The 24,134-nt window shown below is 32.9% G+C and overlaps 1 protein-coding gene and 1 long non-coding RNA gene across 5 annotated transcripts; one reads left to right on the top strand and one right to left on the bottom strand.

The window, feature by feature from the left end:
* Window positions 1-310: 310 nt before the first annotated feature.
* LOC147396954 (calmodulin binding protein PICBP-like) lies at window positions 311-7,300 on the bottom strand. 4 transcript variants are annotated; one of them, XR_015181119.1, is made up of 4 exons: window positions 7,206-7,292; window positions 7,041-7,112; window positions 741-1,668; window positions 311-652 (listed from the first exon to the last, which is right to left on the bottom strand). XR_015181119.1 is itself a non-coding variant. In XM_086452295.1 (4 exons), exon 3 carries the CDS (start codon window positions 1,232-1,234, stop codon window positions 755-757), a length of 480 nt encoding a protein of 159 aa, XP_086308421.1. In that variant the 5' UTR covers window positions 1,235-1,668; window positions 7,041-7,136; window positions 7,206-7,300; the 3' UTR covers window positions 311-652; window positions 741-754. The 4 variants fall into 4 exon arrangements, 3 of the variants coding, with proteins under 3 accessions (XP_086308421.1, XP_086308422.1, XP_086308420.1); XM_086452295.1 differs by having other exon boundaries at window positions 7,041-7,136; window positions 7,206-7,300; XM_086452296.1 differs by having other exon boundaries at window positions 7,041-7,136; window positions 7,211-7,294.
* A 380-nt stretch (window positions 7,301-7,680) lies between these two features.
* Window positions 7,681-14,656, top strand: LOC147396953 (uncharacterized). The gene is made up of 3 exons (XR_015181118.1): window positions 7,681-8,626; window positions 9,596-9,693; window positions 9,873-14,656. It is a non-coding gene; the product is annotated as an uncharacterized LOC147396953 (long non-coding RNA).
* Window positions 14,657-24,134: the final 9,478 nt, after the last annotated feature.

The raw sequence follows: 24,134 nt of genomic DNA, 5'->3' as shown, positions 1-24,134 counted from the left end.
CTTGGAGATTTGTCTTTTTTTTTTTTTTTTTTTTTTAATTTAAATTCTGGAGTTACCTCGAGCCTTTTTCCTTTTTATAATAAAATTTTAACTTAAAAAAAAAAAAAAATGTCTAAAGGTTAAAATCTCTTTTCATTGTTACTACTACTAACTTATTACTCCTAACAGCCATGTTAGATACCAATTTCATATTAATGTGTAGGCCAAGGGAGAACTGAAGGCATTCATGAAAAATAGCCAACCAGGCCATGATATCAGCAATTGCTATTGCCCTGAAGTATACTTTGCTCTAATGCCTACACAGAGAGAATTATAAAAGAAACAGACACTATTATAAATTACTAATATTCAGATGGATTAAGATACTAAACAACACACTCAGCCCTTTTTAGTACAAGAACCATCAAACAAATAGTCCTAATTCATTCAACCATCAAATAACTTAAGTTTAACATAATTTTGGACTGAACACATTTTACTGTACCTATATCTAGCTGCCATGTCTCCACCAGTCCTGATTGATGATGAACAACAAGTTAGTTGCTCTCCAGAGCCAGTAGTTTACTCCAAACACACAACCTTCAGGCTAACGCAACAGTCCAGTTATTTAATGATGGCGTTAATACACTTAGCTGCTTCATATGGTCATTCTCTGCATGTTGACAGTGAGAAAAGATTAGATTATACTCATATGCATAAAACCATGCAAATGTTTACCAACAAAGGTGTCGATGTCTTGCCTGGATTATCTCCATTAACTACAAGCTTGAATGGGTCTTGCATGAGCAAAAGCATTGGTGGTTTGTTGCAGATGGCTTTCATATTTGGGTATCGGCATGACCGTTTCAAAAGCTTCAACAAGCAATGCCATCTTCCTTTTATGAGCAGGAGCAAGTTTTGTCACAGCCCGTCGGAGTGCATAATCAGGCATCCACTCGTCTGCATTTTTCCTATCATCCATCATTTGATGCCTGAGATCAACCTCTTCTGCTTCTGGATTGGACTCTACAGGCAGAAATCGTGGCTTCCGTGGGTTGAACTTCAATTCTTCTGAGTCCTCAGTAGGCCTCTTGCATCTGATTGGTTTTCTCATATTGTTGCAAATCTTGGGCGGTTGTTGGTTGTCATGACTTCCTGAATCGATGATTGTGTTTTCTTCTTCAGCACTTGTAGCAGCGTTGCCTGTGAAGCATGTTTCTGTTGCATCTATTGCTGCCTCATCTTCTATTTGCATTTTCTAACATCTTCCACTGCTCTCTTCTGAAGATTTTGAATTTTTTCTTTCGGAATTATTACATGCTTCAGAATATGTGGAACCCCTCTTGATGATCCTCGTTACCTGTACCAGAGATTTGAATTCCGAGCAATTCGTTGGCATCTTCAATTTGTTCTCTCTCTTCTGCTCCATCTCCAACAATTGCACTGGGGAATACAAATTCAGATGTTTGGGCTTTGTACTGCAATCCCTCATCTTTTGGCTCATGTATTTGGCATCCAACCTCTATGTCAATATCCTCAGGAACTGCACTCAATTCATCTTCAAGGGGTTTGTTTTCATCAGCACTGCATATCTGCTTGTCATCTCCGAGTAGACCATGCCCTTGGAGGAAATCATTTTCTAGTCCAGAAACTCCGTAGTTCTCACCATTATCTGCTGTTGGAACAAGACTAACCCAAAGATACTGAAAATTGATGAGTTTTGTTAACTATAAGAGGTTAGATCAACTTGGATATTTTAAAAATGATAATATTGTATCTCTGACACTATATCTTGAGTATGTAACAATGTCATTATGGTTAGACACTTAGACAACAAAACAAAACCTACCAAGTCCACCATCCCTAGATTAATCCACCATGTAACTAAAAGCATGACCAAAAGCATAATCTAAATAGAACATCGTACCATAGGGAAAGATCAAGTGTGAAGGTTTGAGAGCCTCCCAATCTCTAATGGGATTGATCTTGACATGTTGTTCTGAAAAAGCCTGCAAGAACTCCAATAGTAACTCTAAAAACCTAAATAAAAAAAAATTTCAAGCAAAACCCAATGATTTAAACATTTAGAATCTTTAAACACACTACGTCAAATGGGTATCTCAAATATTCACCAAAACTTGGAAGGGTATACTTAAATCACCCAAAAAAAATTCTATAACACTGGCGATGGTCCACGGATGACCTCACACACTATTCAACTCTCACATAACATAGAGCTTACTGAAAGAGAGAAATGGCATTCCTTTACATTAGTTACTTGGCCATGGCTGTCCTACGGATGTTTGTGACTGAGCTCGTGCAAGGCTGTGAATGTAATATTGAGGACCTAATACGGCAATAATAGAACGTTGTTCTAAAACCCAAGCTAAAGAGTCGCACGAGGAAGGTTTATTCCAACATCATTAAGAATGCGGATGCAACTTATGAAGAAGGCGATGGACGCATCTCCCATGGAACCAAATGTGTTGAAAGTAAGAAATAAGAAACAATTTATTTTATTTGGTTCTGTGTGCGTGCGTTGGGGGGGGTGGCAATGTAGGGGATCCAACTCAAAATTAGATTTGATCTAGGTCCTAGTGTAAACTAATACTATATTGGCGGAATTACCCTAACCTAACCCTAATCATATAACCTCAATCCTTAAATGAAAAAACTACCCCAAAACTTGTAACCTATGACCTAAACCCTAAAACTTAATGTCTAAAGCAAACCTCTTAATCCCTAAATCGTATGACCTATAATCACAACCATTTATCTAGGTTTGGGACACAAGCAAAGTTACCCTAACGTAATTATATAATTTAAATTTAATCATGTCGCCTCAACCCTAAAACTCTATGGTTCAAAACCTAACCGTGATCGTATAAACTCAACCCTTAATTAAACCATAGATTTTAAAATAAATCTTAATCCCCAAATCAGTTAAGTATCGTAATTTATGTAGAGATTAGAGAACGAAACAAAGGTTTTGAATATACTTACAAATAATTCGATCAATCAATCGATGTCTTTCTTGTTGTTACCGTGAATTAGTGTAATAAACTTCGTGTATTTCACAGATTTCATACTAATATTGATAAACATCTATCTATCTATCAATTTAAGTATGAAACCGGTGGAATAGATGAAGTATACAAACACTTTCGTCTACCTCTCGCAGTCGCAGGAGAAAGAAACATAGAGAAAGATGGGAAGGCCGAAGACTTACTACGTACACACGTATTTATAGCAGAGAATTGATGGATTCTTTCTTGATCAAGTTACAGGTTTGGGATCGGTGGTGGGCCCCGCTAACTGATTCAATACGACAAACCCTTTATTTTTGGTGATTTAATGGCCCGGCCCCACTTAAAATTCTTTTATTACAAAAATAAATAAAAAATTAAGTTATTTTAGACATACGGTGCACTTCAAAAATACAAATAACCCTAATAAAAGGAAAATAAAAAATACATACCAAGAGTTGCCATTGAATTGTGAGCAAATCCAAAATTATGCAAAACAAAAAAAACAAAAACAAAAAAAGATAATGTTAAATGCATCCCAATTATGATTAAGAGCACTCCATATCATAGCTAATTTCTTTTGTATTATACAGGTTAAAAGTTTTGGAATGGACTGATTTTTGGTGAAGATGATCTCTGTGGTGAGGAGATCATCCTTGCAAAAAATCAGTCAAACTTCTAACCCCATCAACAGTGATTTATAAAAAAAAAATAGACGATGAACGATTCTTCAACTTATTTTGATAGGGTTAAAATTTTTGGAATGGACTGATTTTTTACCGTTTATAACTTCCCAATATTTTTAATTGATGGGAGTTAAACTTGTGCCATGCTGCACGAACTTGAGAAATGCAGCTCAATATCTTGGTATATGCCATATAAATTTGAGTTGTGCGCTTCAGTTGGTTGTCACATGTTAATCCTAACTCTTTCAATTTTGGGCTTCGTGATTTGATTTTTTCGATCCACATGACTTGATCTTATTGATTGATTTTTCAATGCACAACACCAAACTTAGTTGAAACCCGATCCATTGCCATCCCTAATCCTTGCTGTGTGATTTGAAGTATCTGAAATATTAGTTTGCACTAAATTTCAACTTATTTCATACCCAAGCATGGATTTGCCAAATATATAGAATAAAAATCAATTAACAAACGTTAAATTTATTGATGAAAGAAATAAAATAGTAAGTTTACTAAATAACCCTAGAAATCACCATGTCAATTAAAGGAAAGAAAATTATTGCAATTATTTAAAAATTCTAATATTTCATTCATATCTTTTCCAAGGATCCAAACCCATTTCCGATGGGCAAACTCTCTCTCTCTCTCTCTCTCTCTCTCTCTCTCTCTCTCTCTATATATATATATATATATATATATGGATTCGAATAGATGCAGCGATCACTCCATATTTTACCTTGATCCAAGACGTATCAAGGACATCAAACCATATGCAACCCCTTTTTTATTTGGATATTTTTCGAGGATCCAAATCAATTTTTATATATCAATAATATGCATGATTACACCTTTGAAATAGAATTTTTTTTTTCTTTTTTTTTCGAACTATAGCACCTCTCGCCCACAAAAAATGAAACTTAAATTAGTTTACCCAAAAATTGAAGAAAACAATTTGGATTCCCAATCCAAGGCCCTTTGAAAGTGATTGTAATAGTAGTTTAATATTAACATATTTATAACAAGGGGTGATACAAATTATGTCATTTTGGTCCGTTCAACACCAAACATTTTGGCCAACATTTTAACTAACCATTTTTGTCCTACATGAGTTAAAAGTTTTGGAATGGGCTGATTTTTGGTGAGGATGATCTCTACAGTGAGGAGATCATCCTCATCAAAAATCAACCCATTCCAAAACTTCTAGTCTCATGTTTATAAGTTGAAAAATCGTGGACCGTCCATTTTTTGTAAATCATTTTTTATGGAGTTAGAAGTTTTGGAATGAGCTGATTTTCGGTAAGGATGACCAAAAATCAGTCAATTCCAAAACTTCTAACCCATGTTTTGAAAAATGTTTTGTCAAAATGTTTGGTGCTGAACATTTCCCATGTCATTTACTCTAAAATATGTTCACAAATGGCACTCATGCAGGACATTGAATATGCTGACATGTGGCACACAATAAGCTCCAACCTGGAATTCACTAGTCAATTAATTTTTTATGGAGGTTATTTCGGTCTTTTTCAACCCATTTAAGGAGGACAATTTCATTACTTGAGCGTCACATGACTATCATGTAAGGCTGTCAATGAATTAGGCCCGGTTTGGTACAATAAATATCGGATCGAACCTTATCAAATCGAGTTTTATTGGATCTTAATATTAAGATCCATATTAAGATCCAGATCCAATTAATTAACAATGAGATTTGGATCGGTCATCACAATTTTATCTACAAAATCTAAATAAGCTTTATATATATATATATTATATATATATATATATGTATCCCGTTCGGCACCCAACCATTTACCCAATAATTTGCCCAACCATTTTTGTCCTACATGGGTTAGAAGTTTTGGAACGGACTAATTTTTTGTGAGGATGATCTCTATGGTGAGAGGATCATCCTCACTAAAAATCAGTTCATTCCAATACTTCTAACCCCATGTTTACAAGTTGAAAAATTGTGGACCGTCCATTTTTTGTAAAGCATTTGTGATGGGATTAGAAGTTTTGGAATGAACTGATTTTTGGTGAGGAAGATCTCCTCGTCATAGAGATCATCCTCACCAAAAATCAACTCATTCCAAAACTTCTAACTCATGTAAGACAAAAATGATTGGGTGCTGAACATTTCCCTATATATAGGAAAATGTTCTTTAGTAAGGATGATCTCTACGGTTAGAAGATCATCATCACCAAAAATCAGTCCATTCCAAAATTTCTTACCCCATGTTTATAAGTTGAAAAATCGTGAACCGTCCATTTTTTGTAAACCATTTGTGATGGAATTAAAAGTTTTGGAATGAGCTGATTTTTGGTGAGGATGATCTTCTCACCATAGAGATCATCCTCACCAAATCAGCCTATTCCAAAACTTATAACCTATGTAAGACAAAACATGTTGGGCAAATGGTTGGGTGCCGATCGGGACCCATATATATATATATCAACAAATTTACATTATAATTTTTATACTTTTTAACATATTATCGGCTTGGGACATGGTTGATCCATATCTGATCCAATAAGATATCAGTTCGAAACCTTATTGAAATTCAAAACATTGATTCAGAGTCAAAATTATACGGGTATGATCAGATCCATTGACAATCCTACTTGCAGTTCTTTAGCCCAAGGAAGTATGCCACATGTCATAATATTATTCTAATAAATTTTAGAAAAAATTAATCCATTGAAAAGGATCTTTTCTGATTAGATGACTTTGTATTTTGGTGAAGGATTTGAATTCTGATACGTTAACAAGTCTCAGATATCATTGATTTGAAAAGTTCTATGAAGAACAAGGTAGAGAGAAGGTACTTTGGAAGGATACCTCATGATAGCTGTGTCCATAAAAGATACATCATTGGAGTCCAGAAACAGTGGCTTCCCAGAAGCATAGAAATCCATGATTGTAGCGAAAATTTCAGTTTTGGAAAGTCCTAAGAAAGCTTATTTTTGACTTGGTAAAATTAATTCTAAAGCCCGAAACTATTATCTGATTTAGAGTGTTTTGAATATTAGTTTGTACAAAAGTAAGTTTATCAAACATAACAAACAATTATATAATCAGGTCAAGATCTAAGCTTGATTCAACTCATTCCTTACCAATTTATAAATTTTCCATTTATGTAAATAAGAATCAATTAATAAATATTCATTGTCGCTGACAATAATCCAGAGGAGGAGCATCGAGAATGTGAGAATAAAGCTATTGGTCTTGCTAGAGCCATTGATCTCTGAATTTGATGTTGTTTGCTAAAAACACCATTCAATGTGTAAACTTGTATGGATTTATATTTTCTAGATCAAGCAAACGTATTGTTCTGAAAAATAATCTTACCATTTAATATTTTGGGAGATGGGATCAGACATGTGACCTTATGCCTTTTCAATCTTGTGTCAACCAATTGAGCTTTAAGATCGAGATGGAGGATAACTGTAAGGAAAGGTGAATGTCTTCCATCATTGGATCAACTAAGAAAAACATTAGCTTTAGAATACATACCTTACCAATAATGTGCATGATTCCACCTTTGAAATAGAAATGTTATTTTGAACTATTTCACCTCTCGCCCAAAAAAAATAAGAAAATAAGTTCCCCCCCCCAAAATCCAAGACCCTTCAAAAGTGATTGTGATATATTACAAGATCAACATATTTATTACGACGGACGATATAAACTATGCTATTTAATCTGAAATATGATCACAAATGGCATACATGCAGGATGTCGAATATGAGAACACATGGCACACATACAGCTGGGTGTCGGTGCCCTTCAAAAATACAATAAACCCAAAAGGAAAATAATAAAAACAAACCATATCAAGAGTTGTAATTGAATTTGATGGCAACCCAAAAGTAGGGCTGGCAACGGATCGGTTTGATACTGGATCAGTACCACTCCAATACCAATCCAAATTATTCTTACACATGTACCCAATCTTAGAGGATCAATAAATATGTGAACCAAATCCGATTCATTCCATTTCATCCTTAATCCGAAATCAATCCAATCCAATCCAAATTTGATTTACACTTCGGATCATAGGTTTTTTTTTTTTCTAACAAAGTACAATGGATCTTCCACCACTCTTCATGTTTTTGCTCACTTTTATCTTGCCTCAATTTCCCAATGAGAATATTCAGTTGGATCACTTTCCCAAGTACAACCATTCTCCTATTTACCCAGAAAATTTAAAGTAATATGGTGGGATAACTTAAATTTTAATCATGCTGACACCAGATAAAATAGAATTTTGGTTACAGTCCCATCTTTATTTATCAAAAATCCAGTTTCCCAGTCCAACAAAATTCCCTTTAGGAATGAGTATAAACAACAGTTATTAGGAGCCCTCTCTCAAGTTTCAGGAGAAGAAGAATGCTACAATAAGATTTTTTTCTCAGATACAACAGTTCTGCTACATTGCGTACTCACTACAGTATTTTTACGATACCGTTGTCCATCCAGTCAGCAATCCAGTCGACATTATGCCAAAGACCCACGTCGGATAATCACAAGACAGACACACGCCCTCACGTGTCATATGCCAGCTCAGCAAAATAATTACAATTATTATTCATCTACAGTTAAAAGTAGATTTGATGTAATTTTTTATTTTATTTTCCTACTCAGTTAAAGCAGATCCCTTCTCTCTTTACTCTAGAGTTGATAGGACACCTATCTTCTACAGTGATCGTGGATAAACCTCTCAAACTGTGTCTCATGTGTCGGTCCAATAGCGAGATGACAGCATCTATCATTACTATTCGGATTTTAAAATTTTATTTTCAATTCTACTTCTATAAATTCAGAAACCTTTCCCTCACGAGGTCTCAGGAATTTCACTTACAAACTCCCATGTCTCTTTCTCTACCCAACCAGTATCCTACGGTCACCTTCTCCAACATCCAGCAACTATTCTGGTAATAATACTTTTTATCTTAGAATGTTAGATTTTCTTATATTTTCAAAGATTCAGTTATGTATTACTTTACTTCTTCTGACGTAAAAATGGTATCAGAGCCATGTTCCTACTTACAAAATTATTTAAATAGTTCAGTTTTTGTTGAGTTGAATTCTCTAATAGTGGTGGATTCCAAAACTTCTAACCTCATCAACAGTGATTTACAAAAAAAAATAGACGATGAACGATTCTTCAACTTATTTTGATGGAGTTAAAAGTTTTGGAATGGACTGATTTTTTACCGTTTATAACTTTCCAATATTTTTAATTGATGGGAGTTAAACTTGTGCCATGCTGCACGAATTTGAGTAACGCAGCTCAATCTCTTGGTATATGTCATACGAGTTTGAGTCGTGCGCTTCAATTGGTTGTCACATGTTAATTCTAACTCTTTCAATTCTGGTCTTCATGATTTGATTTTTTGGATCCACATGACTTGATCTTATTGGTTGAATTTTCAATGCACAACACCAAACCTAGTCAAAACCCGATCCATTGCCATACCTAACCCTTGCTGTGTGATTTGAAGTCTTTAAAATATTAGTTTGCACTAAATTCAACTTATTCCAGACTCAAGTATGGATTTGTCAAATATATAATAATAATAACTTTAAATATTCTTGTCTGATTTCATATAATCTTTGATAATTGTCCTCATATTCCTCATCTTTGGGTTTGTTTTCTCTTATATAGGACATATGGATATTGTATAATTCTTGATAATACATTCTTAGAATTTCTAACCTTTCTTTTTTGTTAAAATTATAACGAGGCATAGTAAAACTGATAAAGAGAAATAAGATAATTTATACTTAAACAAACTTGTTTACGAAACTAAATGAAAGTAAATAACAAGAAAACAGGACAGGAAATATTTGATAAAAGATTACCTAAAATAGTTTCTTCTCTGGATTGTTGTTGGTAAAAGGTTGTTGGTGAAAAGTGATTGGCTCAAAGAGAGATACTTTGAGTATTTGGTTTGGAAGGCTGGGATTTTCAAAGGTTTCTTTTCTCAGAAGCTTTCAGGTAATTTTCGGATACTTGAAACTGAAGTTTTCTTTTCTTTTTATAGACCACGGACTTGAAACAAATTATTTTAAGTTCGAATAGTCTTTGATTTGGATTTTGACACTTGGCTCCTTCTTTTGGTTTGATAAGGATTGTCTTTTTTAAAAGTAAGATAATGGGGTTTTCTTTTTTGACAGGATAAGCTTATGGGATCAACTTTCGAGGGACATAAAGTTTGATAGGATTAGGATGGATGGATAGGTTAATAGGTGTGTTTAGAATAGGTGGCTTGTTTTCCTCCAGGGAAGATACTATTTAAATATTTCTTTTTATCAAATATTGCTTCTTATCTCTAACAGCACATGGGCGGTTGCCTTTGGGCGATTTCCCACTAGAGATAATTATTTTGACAAACTTGACTTTCGACTTTCTTGAAGGTTCTTGAAGGAAACTCAATTATTGTTGATTACTTGACTTGACTTCTTGACTTTCTTGAAGGTTCTTGAAGGAAACTCAATTATTGTTGATTGCTTGACTTGACTTCTTGACTGGTCTTCTTGACTTTCTTATTTTCTTTACAATTCTGGAAAATGACATGGAGGAAGGATGCCTTCACAATCATCTTCATTGAGAGGGGTAAAGTCTTCATACGGATCTTCATCTTCATCTACCTGAGATAATACTTCAAGCAGATGTTTGCGCATCTCAGCCTTTGATGAAGCTCCTGCTAACTTGGATTGTAGCTGTGACTTGGATAGTGGGAAGTCTGATGAACTTGGTGCAGTTATTCTTGATTGTTGGGGATGACTGTGTAACCAAGCTGTCACCCCTGCTTTAGTGGCTTTGTCAAATTGTAAATTTACCCACCATTTGACTTTAAATTTTCTTGAGAATGCTGGTATTGGATGGAATTGAGATATTGAACCTATGCAGTATTCCCAGCAGCAAATCCATGCTAGGAAAAATTGAGCAAAGAAGGTTAACAGATTGGGAGTCTGGCTTAGATGATCTGGGGCCATGAAATTTTGGATGAAATATTGGAATCCTTCCTGTACTGGTGCCGGGAGGATAGCTGGAATGGGTCCATATTGGTTCCACCATTCCGCGAACCAATTTGGGAATTGGATTTTGATTTGATTGTTGAATAGGAAAAATCAGGAATGGTTATACTGATCATTTTGGAAGGTAAAGGTATTGAACCAGGCTTTTTGGTAATCCCAGTAATTGTAATATTGTGGATTGAAAGGTTGAGATAATTTTTTCATGGTATTGGGGTTCTGTCCCCAAGTGGTGAGAGTAAGGATTTTTAGAATCTGGCATTTAGAGTGGGAGATTCTATTTGGGTCATTTTTGTCTGGAGTATGGGTGATGAGAGCAGAGTCTAAGTCTACGAGGATAAACTCATAAAAATTTTGGGTCTTGGTATGGACAGAAGAAATAAAATGGTTTGGTTTAACAAAGATTGATTGAGCAAGTGTTTTTGGGCATGATTTCTTTAATTCCGGTTCTATTGTCATTATTGGGCTTAAATTGGGTTTGTAGATGTATTGAGGCCTTAGGGAAAAAGGAGATGTTGGTTCTGGTTCTTGGTTTGAAGAAGTTGTCATGGATCCTGAGTAGGATTTTATTGGACTTGTGGTACCTAAGACTTGAAACTTGTTGGACGGGTTACTTGGTGATCCAAATTGGAGGGGATTTACTGGAGTTATTTTCGCTGGAGTGGCTGTTGCCATTGCATAAGAGCTCTTGGATTTAGGTTTTAATGGATTTTCACTCATCTTGTTTGCCTTGTAAAAATTCTCTGGTAAGAAAATCTGGTATAGAATTAGCTTCTCCTTTTATGTATTCTATTTTGAAATCAAAAATAGATAATATAGTTTGCCATCTGGCAAAAATATGTTTTGAAGTAATATTTTTGACATCTTTTTCTAAAATAAATTTTGCAGATTTACAATCTATTCTTAAAACAAATTCTTGATTGAGCAAATCATCTTGAAATTTGGAAATACATAAAACGATGGATAAAATCTCCTTCTTGACCGTAGAATACTTTTGTTGTGTGGGGTTCCAAATTCCTGAGGTGTATCTTACTAATTGTTCTTGTTTTTTATCCATTTCTTGCTTTAGTATTCCTCCATATCCTATATCATTTGCATCAGTTTCCACTATCTTTAATGATTGAGGATTTGGGATATTTAAACAGGGTATTTCTTTTAATCTTAATTTTAACTGTTTGACAGCTTCTGTATGTTCTTTGGTCAATTCTGGAGTTTTCTTTCTTAATCTTTGAAATAAAGGTTTTGCTATGATGTGGAGATTGTGGTAAAAGTCTCTTATATAATTTAGACTTCCTAAAAATCTTTGTAGCTATTTTTTGTCCTTAATCTCATTAGGAAATTTGTCTGCAAACTGTAATGACCTTTCTATTGGGATTATTGTTCCATCTTTGATATTATGTCCTAAGAATTTTATTTGGGTCTGGAATAGAACTATTTTTGGAGCTGAAATGACTAATCCATTAAGTTTAATGGTATTGACAAAGGCTTCTAAGTGTTTCCAATGTTGGTCTATTGATTTTGAGTATATAAGGACATCATCAATGTATACTATGATAAATTTTGAAAATTGATTGAAAATGTCATTCATGATTTTTTGGAATTCACTGGGGGCATTTTTTAAATCAAATGGCATTACATTCCATTCATAATGTCCAAATGGTACTGTGAATGTTGTCTTATATCTATCCTTATCTATTATTTTTATCTGCCAAAACTCTGATTTCATGTCGAATTTAGAGAAAATAGTGGCTTCATATAGTCTGTTTAATAAATCCTTTTTATTGGGTATTGGGTATCTTATCCATCTAAGGGCTTCGTTTAGGAGTTTGTAATTAATTACTAATCTGGGTGCTCCTCTTTCTATTTTTGAATGTTTTCTAAGATAAAAGGCAGGGCAGCTCCAAGGGGAATTACTTGGTCGGATAAGTTTCTTGTTTAATAAATCTTGTATCTCTTTCTTGCAGTACTCTAAATCTTCTTTTTTCATTTGAATAGGTCTTGCTTTTGTCTTGATTTCCTTTTCTATGAAGTTTGGTTCATATGGTAAATGGACCTCATGTTGTTTCCTATGCCAGAAGGCATTGGGTAGATTAGAACATACTTCCTTTTCAAGATTTTGTTTAAATTTTTGTATTTTTGTTTGCAATCCGGGATCTCGTAGCTGTTCTTCAATTCTTAATGAATTTATTTCTTGCTTCAGAAACTTTATCTGCTTCTTCTTTTTGTTTATTAGGTTAATTGTCTTTGTTATGGTTCTGTTTTTTATTATATCTAGTTCATTTTCTTGGGGTTCTTGTATAAATTCAAACTGTACATCTTGTTCTAATAATTTGCATTTTATTCCTTTCGAGTCTACTATGAAGGGTTGTATTAATGCTAAAAATGGTGTGCCTAAAATTACAAACTGGGTCAAATTTTTTACTAGGATGAAATGAGTATTTATGCAAATTCCTTGGTTACAAATATGGACATTGGTAAGCTTGTATTTTATTTTTAAGCTTGAGCCATTTGCGGTTGATATTCCTTCTGTAGTTTTCTCAAAGTATTTTGTTGGTATTATCCCTTCTTGTATGCAATTTAAATCTGCTCCTGAATCTACTAAAGCAACAATTGTGATTGTGAATTCTTTGTTTATTACTAATTCTATATTAACAAACCATTTCTGGAATTGTATTTTGTTAATTATTTGGATAAAGTGTTCTTCTGTTTGTTCCTCTTCTTGTATTACTTCTTTTTGCTTTAGCTTATTAAAATTCAAGAGATCTATCTGTTCTTGTTGTCCTTTATTTATGATGTGTAATCTTTTTATTTCTTCTTTGATCTGGTTTACTTCTCTTTGCAAGTCTTGAATTGTTATTTCTTTTCCGGTGTTTTAATCCTTTTGAATATTTCTTGGAGATTATATCCTTGCAAGTTTAGAGGTTTTGTGTCTTCTTTCTTTATTGTTTCTCTTAATTGTAGTAAGTATCCCTTTTGTAATTCTGGGTCTTGTATCTTGTCTATGTAGTCGAATAATACTCTTTGTTCTCTGGTTAAAGTGTTTATTGACTTACATTTACAGGTTGTGTTACAAAATTGTAATGATTGTTGCTTTTCATTTTGTTCACTAGAGCTCGATGTTATATCTTCAATTATATTTTCTTCTTGGCTCCTGCTAGTGCTGTTGTAATCAGAATTTATCATCAGATTTTCTAATTGTTCTTTCAAATCTTCATCTAGTTCTAGATCATTTATTTTTTGTTTTACTTTACATTGGTTTTTATAGTGTCCTGTCTTTCCACATTTGAAACATATGGGTATTTTTCTTTTTTGCTTTGTTTGTTTCGAACGTTCAAAACGTTCAAAAGGTCTTTTCTTTTGTTGTTTTGGAGTACTTTTATAATAGAAGGATGATTGTTTTGGTTTATAGACTTTGTTTTTACCTCCATGTCATTTTCCAGAATTGTAAAGAAAACAAGAAAGTCAAGAAGACCAGTCAAGAAGTCAAGTCAAGCAATCAACAATAATTGAGTTTCCTTCAAGAACCTTCAAGAAAGTCAAGAAGTCAAGTCAAGTAATCAACAATAATTGAGTTTCCTTCAAGAACCTTCAAGAAAGTCGAAAGTCAAGTTTGTCAAAATAATTATCTCTAGTGGGAAACCGTCCAAAGGCAGCCGCCCATGTGCTGTTAGAGATAAGAAGCAATATTTGATAAAAAGAAATATTTAAATAGTATCTTCCCTGGAGGAAAACAAGCCACCTGTTCTAAACACACCTATTAACCTATCTATCCATCATAATCCTATCAAACTTTATGTCCCTCGAAAGTTGATCCCATAAGCTTATCCTGTCAAAAAAGAAAATCCCATTATCTTACTTTCAAAAAAGACAATCCTTATCAAACCAAAAGAAGGAGCCAAGTGTCAAAATCCAAATCAAAGACTATTCGAACTTAAAATAATTTGTTTCAAGTCCGTGGTCTATAAAAAGAAAAGAAAACTTCAGTTTCAAGTATCCGAAAATTACCTGAAAGCTTCTGAGAAAAGAAACCTTTGAAAATCCCAACCTTCCAAACCAAACACTCAAAGTATCTCTCTTTGAGCCAATCACTTTGCACCAACAACCTTTTACCAACAACAATCCAGAGAAGAAACTATTTTAGGTAATCTTTTATCAAATATTTCCTGTCCTGTTTTCTTGTTATTTACTTTCATTTAGTTTTGTAAACAAGTTTGTTTAAGTATAAATTATCTTATTTCTCTTTTATCAGTTTTACTATGCCTCGTTATAATTTTAACAAAAAAGAAAGGCTAGAAATTCTAAGAATGTATTATCAAGAATTATATAATATCCATATGTCCTATATAAGAGAAAACAAACCCAGAGATGAGGAATATGAGGACAATTATCAAAGACTATATGAAATCAGACAAGAATATTTAAAGTTATTATTATTATAAATTTGTTTCAAAAATTTGAAGTAGAACTCACTTCTAGTTAAGATCATCAAAGACTATATGAAATCAGACAAGAATATTTAAGTTATTATTATTATAAATTTGTTTCAAAAATTTGAAGTAGAACTCACTTCTAGTTAAGATCCTGTGTAGAATGGTACCAGAGCCAAGCTCTTACAGGAAGATAGTTTGACAAAGTAATTCTTAGTAAACTCATTTGAAAATTTTCGTCTGACCTAAGTCGCGTATCCCTCTTTTGGTCAGTTGACCTGTTCTCGGGAATAAATCGTTGACAGTCCGAAAAATTTATCCTTTGAAATTTACCATGAATTCCTTAGTCAAATTTATTTCTGGAAAGCATAGTTCAGATCCAGAAAACCCAGATGTCTTAAATATGGAAGAAAATTCTATTACAGATATTGAAACAAGTTTACATAATTGGAATATACCAAAGGTCCCAATTAAAAACATATATCTTCATACGGATCTTCATTTTCATATACCTGAGATAATGCTTCAAGCAGATGTTTGCGCATCTCAGCCTTTGATGAAGCTCCTACCAACTTGGATTGTAGCTGTGACTTGGATAGTGGGAAGTCTGACGAACTTGGTGCAGTTATTCTTGATTGTTGGGGATGACTGTGTAACCAAGCTGTCACCCCTACTTTAGTGGCTTTGTCAAATTGTAAATTTACCCACCATTTGACTTTAAATTTTCTTGAGAATGCTGGTATTGGGTGGAATTGAGATATTGAACCTATGCAGTATTCCCAGCAGCAAATCCATGCTAGGAAAAATTGAGCAAAGAAGGTTAACAGATTGGGAGTCTGGCTTAGATGATCTGGGGCCATGAAATTTTGGATGAAATATTGGAATCCTTCCTGTACTGGTGCCGGGAGGATAGCTGGAATGGGTCCATATTGGTTCCACCATTCCGCGAACCAATTTGGGAATTGGATTTTGATTTGATTGTTGAATAGGAAAAACCAGGAATGGTTATACTGATCATTTTGGAAGGTAAAGGTATTGAACCAGGCTTTTTGGTAATCCCAGTAATTGTAATATTGTGGATTGAAAGGTTGAGATAATTTTTTCATGGTATTGGGGTTCTGTCCCCAAGTGGTGAGAGTAAGGATTTTTAGAATCTGGCATTTAGAGTGGGAGATTCTATTTGGGTCATTTTTGTCTGGAGTATGGGTGATGAGAGCAGAGTCTAAGTCTACGAGGATAAACTCATAAAATTTTTGGGTCTTGGTATGGACAGAAGAAATAAAATGGTTTGGTTTAACAAAGATTGATTGAGCAAGTGTTTTTGGGCATGATTTCTTTAATTCCGGTTCTATTGTCATTATTGGGCTTAAATTGGGTTTGTAGATGTATTGAGGCCTTAGGGAAAAAGGAGATGTTGGTTCTGGTTCTTGGTTTGAAGAAGTTGTCATGGATCCTGAGTAGGATTTTATTGGACTTGTGGTACCTAAGACTTGAAACTTGTTGGACGGTTACTTGGTGATCCAAATTGGAGGGGATTTACTGGAGTTATTTTCGCTGGAGTGGCTGTTGCCATTGCATAAGAGCTCTTGGATTTAGGTTTTAATGGATTTTCACTCATCTTGTTTGCCTTGTAAAAATTCTCTGGTAAGAAAATCTGGTATAGAATTAGCTTCTTCATCTTCATCTACCTGAGATAATGCTTCAAGCAGATGTTTGCGCATCTCAGCCTTTGATGAAGCTCCTGCCAACTTGGATTGTAGCTGTGGCAGGTCATCATTCATTTGTGACTGGGTAGGTGAAGTATTGGGAGATTGAGTATTTAATTTTCTAGGATCATGATAATATGCTATTGGGATTGTTTCATCTTTGATTCCTTTGAACTTTAAATCTTTACTTGTTGAGGCTCTACTTAAGGATGACCTTGTTGGGATTAAATTTTCTGTTAGTGGTATTGTGGTTACAGAGCTTGTTTCATCTGTGAGTATAATTGATCTTTTGAATGAGGAAAAGTTTATTTCTATGTTTCCATTTGGATATTGGATTATTGTCTCTGGCTCTTTATTTTCTGGTATTTGTGATTGACCTTCTCCTGTCAGATTCCACGTTGATGGTAGTTGGACATCATTCCAAGAGATCTTTTTGGGGACTAATTTATTTGACTTATATATATTGCTTTGTAATAACAAAGTTTCTCCTTTTAAAGATGGTTTTGACAGGGCTCCTGGGTTTATTGTTGTAGTCATTGTTTTGTATACTATCCTAAATACTAAGGCTAATGGTTGGGATCCAGGTATCATATTATATCCTGAGGTTTGTATATTAAGGCTTAAGACTTTCATTATTCCTGGATCAGATAAGGCTACTGTAAAATTGGGAAACTGTCAAAATATATTGGTCCATCACAAAAACTTGATTCTACTAATCCTAATAGAGAATCCGTAAAATTGAGATGTCTTTTGTCTCTAAGACATAATAATACTGAGGCTTTTAGTCCTATTCTTGTTAAGGGTTTTATCCCTACTTGAATTAATCCAATATGTAAGAACTTGTGTTTTCGTTGATGTCTTAAAATTGATTCTTTGGAAAATAATTCTATTGTTTGATGATCTGTTAATAAAGGTATTGTTTGTTCACATGTCTTTATTGTATAGTCTATTTTTGTGAGAAAGTTTCCTTTCGTATATATATTTTTAATTGGGACCTTTGGTATATTCCAATTATGTAAACTTGTTTCAATATCTGTAATAGAATTTTCTTCCATATTTAAGACATCTGGATTTTCTGGATCTGAACTATGCTTTCCAGAAATAAATTTGACTAAGGAATTCATGGTAAATTTCAAAGGATAAATTTTCTGGACTGTCAACGATTTATTCCCGAGAACAGGTCAACTGACCAAAAGAGGGATACGCGACTTAGGTCAGACGAAAATTTTCAAATGAGTTTACTAGGAATTACTTTGTCAAACTATCTTCCTGTAAGAGCTTGGCTCTGGTACCATTTTACACAGGATCTTAACTAGAAGTGAGTTCTACTTCAAATTTTTGAAACAAATTTATAATAATAATAACTTTAAATATTCTTGTCTGATTTCATATAGTCTTTGATGATCTTAACTAGAAGTGAGTTCTACTTCAAATTTTTGAAACAAATTTATAATAATAATAACTTTAAATATTCTTGTCTGATTTCATATAGTCTTTGATAATTGTCCTCATATTCCTCATCTCTGGGTTTGTTTTCTCTTATATAGGACATATGGATATTGTATAATTCTTGATAATACATTCTTAGAATTTCTAGCCTTTCTTTTTTGTTAAAATTATAACGAGGCATAGTAAAACTGATAAAAGAGAAATAAGATAATTTATACTTAAACAAACTTGTTTACAAAACTAAATGAAAGTAAATAACAAGAAAACAGGACAGGAAATATTTGATAAATGGATTTGCCAAATATATAGAACAAAAATCAATTAACAAACGTTAAATTTGTTGATGAAAGAAATAAAATAGTAAGTTTGCTAAATAATCCTAGAAATCACCATGTCAATTAAAGGAAAGAAAATTATTGCAATTATTTAAAAATTCTAATATTTCATTCATATCTTTTCCAAGGATCCAAACCCATTTCCGATGGGCAAACTCTATATATATATATATATGGATTCGAATAGATGCAGCGATCACTCCATATTTTACCTTGATCCGAGATGTGTCAAGGACATCAAACCATATTCAACCCCTTTTTTATTTGGATATTTTTCGAGGATCCAAATCGATTTCAGGTCCGTCCGAAGTTGGATAAAGTTTGGCCTATTTTATGATCTATTATTCAATTAAAAAAAGAAAAAGAAAACAAGAATAAACAAATTGAAGATTTCAAGAAATGGGTATCTATGAATATATTTGTTTAAGCTCTTTCTCTATCTTGGAGTTCTACATTTTTTTTTTAAATCTCTTATGAGAAGAAAGGGAAACCTAAATTTTTACCTCATTTTTTATGCATGAAACTTTTCCTTTTAACTTCTGAATCACATTCAAGTTGTTTATATGAGAAAATAAAACTCAAGATGTTAAAAAGACTATATAAAATTGCATAGAAAATAATTATTGTAAATACCATAACAAAATAATTATAACTCGAGAATCCAATTTTAAATCCTTTAGCCATTTGCCCAAAATCAGGGGCGGAGCTACATAAGGCCGAGTGGGGGCTATAACCCCCATTGGACTTGGGAAAATAAAAATACTGGAGTTAAGCTGCGTGGAAAAACAAGCTTTATAGTGGTGGATTTTTTCGCCTCCATATGGACCTCTACACAATTCCGAAACATACATTTATCGTTGGCCTTTGCTTGTTAAATATTTTTAATTTTTTTTTTAAATAGGGCTATAGAAGTGGATTTTTCCATCAATATAGACTTTATATATTCTCATTTATTATTATTATTATTATTATTTGATAAAATCTATAAAAGTGTAGATATAACATAAATATTAAAAAAAAAAAAAAAAGTAGAATAGAATTATAGAAATTTGTATTAAACATTCATGTTTCTCCTTGAACCACCTCCATATTGGAATTTTGGTGTTTTTTAAAAGACTGATTCTTCATATTTTAAGGTTCAACTTATCATTAGAAATCTATGGTTCCTTCAAGTTGTTGAAGGCAAACTTTAGGAAAATCTAAAAGTCTTTTATTAACTTACACAATCGACATTATTATCCATTATTCAATCATTATTTACAATGACTAGATCAACATTGGCATAGAAGGAAATTCAGATTATCGGCCAACCATAATCATTACTTAGCAATCCCACTAACAGAAATCCTTGCTCCGCCCCTACATAAAATGCATGTTGAATGGGAGTTTTAGGGTCCTTTTTTGAAAAAAATTGAAAATTTGGTTCTTTCTATTTAATATTGTTAACTTTTTTTAGAAAAAAAAAACTTCCCCTCTATCCATTGTGCCAACTTTCAAGCAAGTACTTTGTATTTTTACAATAAAATTTATTTTTTGTTGGTAACTTTCAAATGAAGATTTAATAGATAAGTGAAATTAATTTGAAATCCTCCTTCCAATGTATATATTTTTAAAAGGAAATTAATATAATGTTATACTTTATTATGATTTTTATATATCAATAATGGGTCCCATTCAGCAACAAATATTTTGGCAAAACATTTTTCAAAACATGGGTTAGAGGTTTTGGAATGAGCTGATTTTTGGTGAGGATGATTTTTACGGTGAGGAGATCATCCTCACCAAAAAATCAGCTCATTCCAAAACTTCTAGTCCCATGTTTACCAGTTGAAAAATGGTGGACCATCCATTTTTTGTAAATCATTTTTGATGGGTTAGAAGTTTTGGAATGAGCTGATTTTTGGTGATGATGATCTCCTCATCATAGAGATCATCCTCACCAAAAATCAGCCCATTCCAAAACCTCTAACCTATGTTTTGAAAAATGTTTTGCTAAAATGTTTGTTGCTGAACATTTCCCATCAATAATATATATGATTCCACCTTTGAAGTAGAAATTTTTTTTTTCTTTTTTTTTTTTTCGAACTATAGCACCTCTCACCCACAAAAAATGAAACTTAAATCAATTTACCCAAAAATTGAAGAAAACAATTTGGATTCCCAATCGAAGGCCCTTTGAAAGTGATTGTAATAGTAGTTTAATATTAACATATTTATAACGAGGGGTGATATAAATTATGTCATTCGGGTGCCGTTCAACACCAACACATTTTGGCCAACATTTTAACTAATCATTTTTGTCCTATATGGGTTAGAAGTTTTGGAATGGATTGATTTTTGGTGAGGATGATCTCTACTCAGGATCTATCTCTATATGGATCTAGGTCTCCTATAAAATGTTTTGCTATGGCATGTATGAGTGTATTGACTGCGTCTCATATATCTTGATCTTGTTTATTTTTTATGAGCTGTCCATTTTTAGTAGTTTTGTTTTTTGTAAGAATGAACTTTCTTTGGTCAGATGTGACATAATGATCGCACCATCCTTTAAGTTGTCCTGTGAATCCTGAGACTAGTCTTTGGGCTATCTGGTGATTAGAGGCGTAGGGTTGTGCTGCTGTAGACACCATGGTCATTTCTTGTAATAATGCTAAAATGTTGTATTCTGTTAATCTATCTATATTCCATTCATAGAGGGATTTTTCATCATAGACTGCTTGGGTCATCATGCTTCTTTCTTCATACTGTATATCAATTGGAGTGGGTCTACTATAGTAATTATGCATAGTTGGTTTTAAGCCTTGCTTTTTGTATTGTGGTAGCCATATTAATTTCTTCTTGAAATTGGGTAGAGATTTTGTGTAGATCTTCATTGGTATAGTCTTCGTCTTCTTCTGTATAACTTGTTTCTGATTCTGTGGTATTTGGTTCGTCTATTTTGTTTACTACTATGATTTCTTTTCATTTTCCTAAGCTTAACTTGACTAATTTTTTATTTATTTCATTTAACATTTCTTGTTTATCTGGGATAGTTATTCTTAACTTTTCAGGTATTTCATAAGGAGTGAAAATTTGAGTTTTATTTTCTTGGTAGAGTTTGGTTTTTACCTTTTTCTTTTCTTCTGATCTTGAATAATGACTGTCTTCTATCCTTGTTAATTGTTCTCCGATAGAATTCAGGTATCTATTAGTGTAATTATTTTGTTTCATTATATTATTTATGTCTCTACTTGTTGGTAATTTTTCTTGTTCTGCTTCTCTTAGTTCTAATGATTTATAAGGTGATCCTATCACTGTGTTTTTGTTTACTAGTATTATTATTTCATTTATTGGTGGAGGATGGACAGATTCTATTTTGGCCAATTCTTGGTACATCCCAAAGATTTGATTTAATTACATCGATTTCTTTTTGTATAGGGATTTTAAAATACTTGTTATACCAGTTAAAGAAGGAGATTTGTTTCTTAAGTTTTTCTAGATGTTCATAATAAAACCTCCAAACTTGTTTTTGGTAATTTTCTAATTTTTCTTCAAACTCTTCTCTTTCCTTGGAAAGGACATATTTTAACTTTATCAGAGGAATGTTTGGTTTAAACTCTATCTTTTCTATTACATGTATCTGGGGTAAGTCATCCTACATTTGTGATTGGGTTGGTGAAGAGTTAGGAGATTGATGTATATTTAATTTTCTGGGGTCATGGTAATATAGAGCCGGGATTGTCTCATCTTTAATTCCTTTGAGTTTCTATTCTCTACTTGTACAAGCTCTACTTATGGATGTTCTTCCTAGGATTAAATTTTCTGTTAATGGTATAGTAGTTACAGAACTTGTTTCATCAGTAAGTATGATTGATCTTTTGAATGAGGAAAAATTTATTTCTATGTTTTTATCTGGATATTGGATTATTGATTCTGGTTCCTTATTTTCTGGTATTTGTGATTGACCTTCTCCTGTTAAATTCCATGTTGCTGGTAATTGGACATCGTTCAAGGAAATCCTCTTGGGTACTAATTTGTTTGACTTATATATATTACTTTGTAACAAAAGAGTTTCTCCTTTTAAAGATGGTTTTGACAAAGCTCCTGGGTGTATTGTAGTATTCATTGTTTTGTATACTATTCTAAATACTAGTGGTAAGGGTTGCGACCCTGGTATCATATTATATCCTGAAGTTTGTATGTTAAGACTTAAAACTTTCATTATTCCCGGATCTGTTAGAGCAACTGTGAAATTTGGAAAACTATCAAAATATATTGGTCCATCACAAAGACTTGATTTTACTAATCCTAATAAAGAATCTGTAAAATTGAGGTGTCTTTTGTCTCTTAGGCATAACAGTACTGAAGCTTTTAATCTTATTCTTGTTAGGGGTTTTACTCTTACTTGTTTTAATCTAATATGTAGAAACTTGTGTTTTTGTTGATGTCTTAATATGGATTCTTTTGAGAATAATTCTATTGTTTGATGTTCTGCTAACAAGGGTACTGTTTGTTCACATATTTTTATAGTATAATCTATTTTTGTAAGAAAATTTATTTTTGTATAAATATTTTTAATTGGGACTTTTGGTATATTCCAATTATGTAAACTGGTTTCAATATCTGTAATAGAATTTTCTTCCATATTTAAGACGTCTGTGTTTTCTGGATCTGAACTGTGTTTTCCAGAAATAAATTTGACTAAAGAATTCATAGTAATCTCAGAAGGTAAATTTTCTGGACTGTCAACGATTTATTCCCGAAAAAAGGCGGTTCAACTGGCCTATGAGAGGGATACGCGACTTAGGTCAGACGAAAATTTTCAAAAGAGTTTACTGGAAATTCTTTATTCAAACTAATTTCTCGAAAGAACATTGCTCTGATACCATTCTATTCAGGATCTAAAATGAGGAAGAGGAAGATCTTTACAATAAATTGAACTAGTTCTAAGGATAATTGTGTGGTCCAATAAATTTGAAACCTACACGGTCTTATGCTGGTATAAACCTAATCCAAGGATTTCTTTGTTCAAATCTTAATCTGGAGATATTAAAAAACACTTTTCTTATTTCTGTTAGTTTTTGGTGATTTTGTCAATATTCATCATCTCTAGGTTTATTTTCTCTTGAATAAGATAGTTATTTTAAAACTAGTTCTTCAAAATACATTCTTAATAATTCATACCTTTCTTCAACATTAAAATCATAACGAGACATAATAAAGAGGTGTAACAAAATATTGAAGCAAACTTTGATTATCTTATAGAACAGAATAAAAATATAATACACAACTTTAAAAGAAAATAGAACTTCAACTTAATCTTAAAAGGATTACCTAAATAATTTCTTTTTTGGATTTTGAGGCCTGGAAAGGGGACTAAGGTTTGGAAGGAGGACTGAGATTTTTTGGTTTTCAGAGGATGCAGTTAGGTAAAGGATTTCCGAGATGCTTCATTGTGAAGCTACTTGCTCTTTTTAAAGGAGACATACTTGAAATTGAATATTT

The sequence above is a fragment of the Akebia trifoliata genome, chromosome 8 (genome assembly GCF_017979445.1).
Source record: "Akebia trifoliata isolate Shusen 1 chromosome 8, ASM1797944v1, whole genome shotgun sequence".
In the NCBI taxonomy this organism is placed as follows: domain Eukaryota; kingdom Viridiplantae; phylum Streptophyta; class Magnoliopsida; order Ranunculales; family Lardizabalaceae; genus Akebia; species Akebia trifoliata.
Note: the sequence above shows the minus strand (reverse complement) of the source record. Positions and strands in the feature narration are given on the sequence as shown.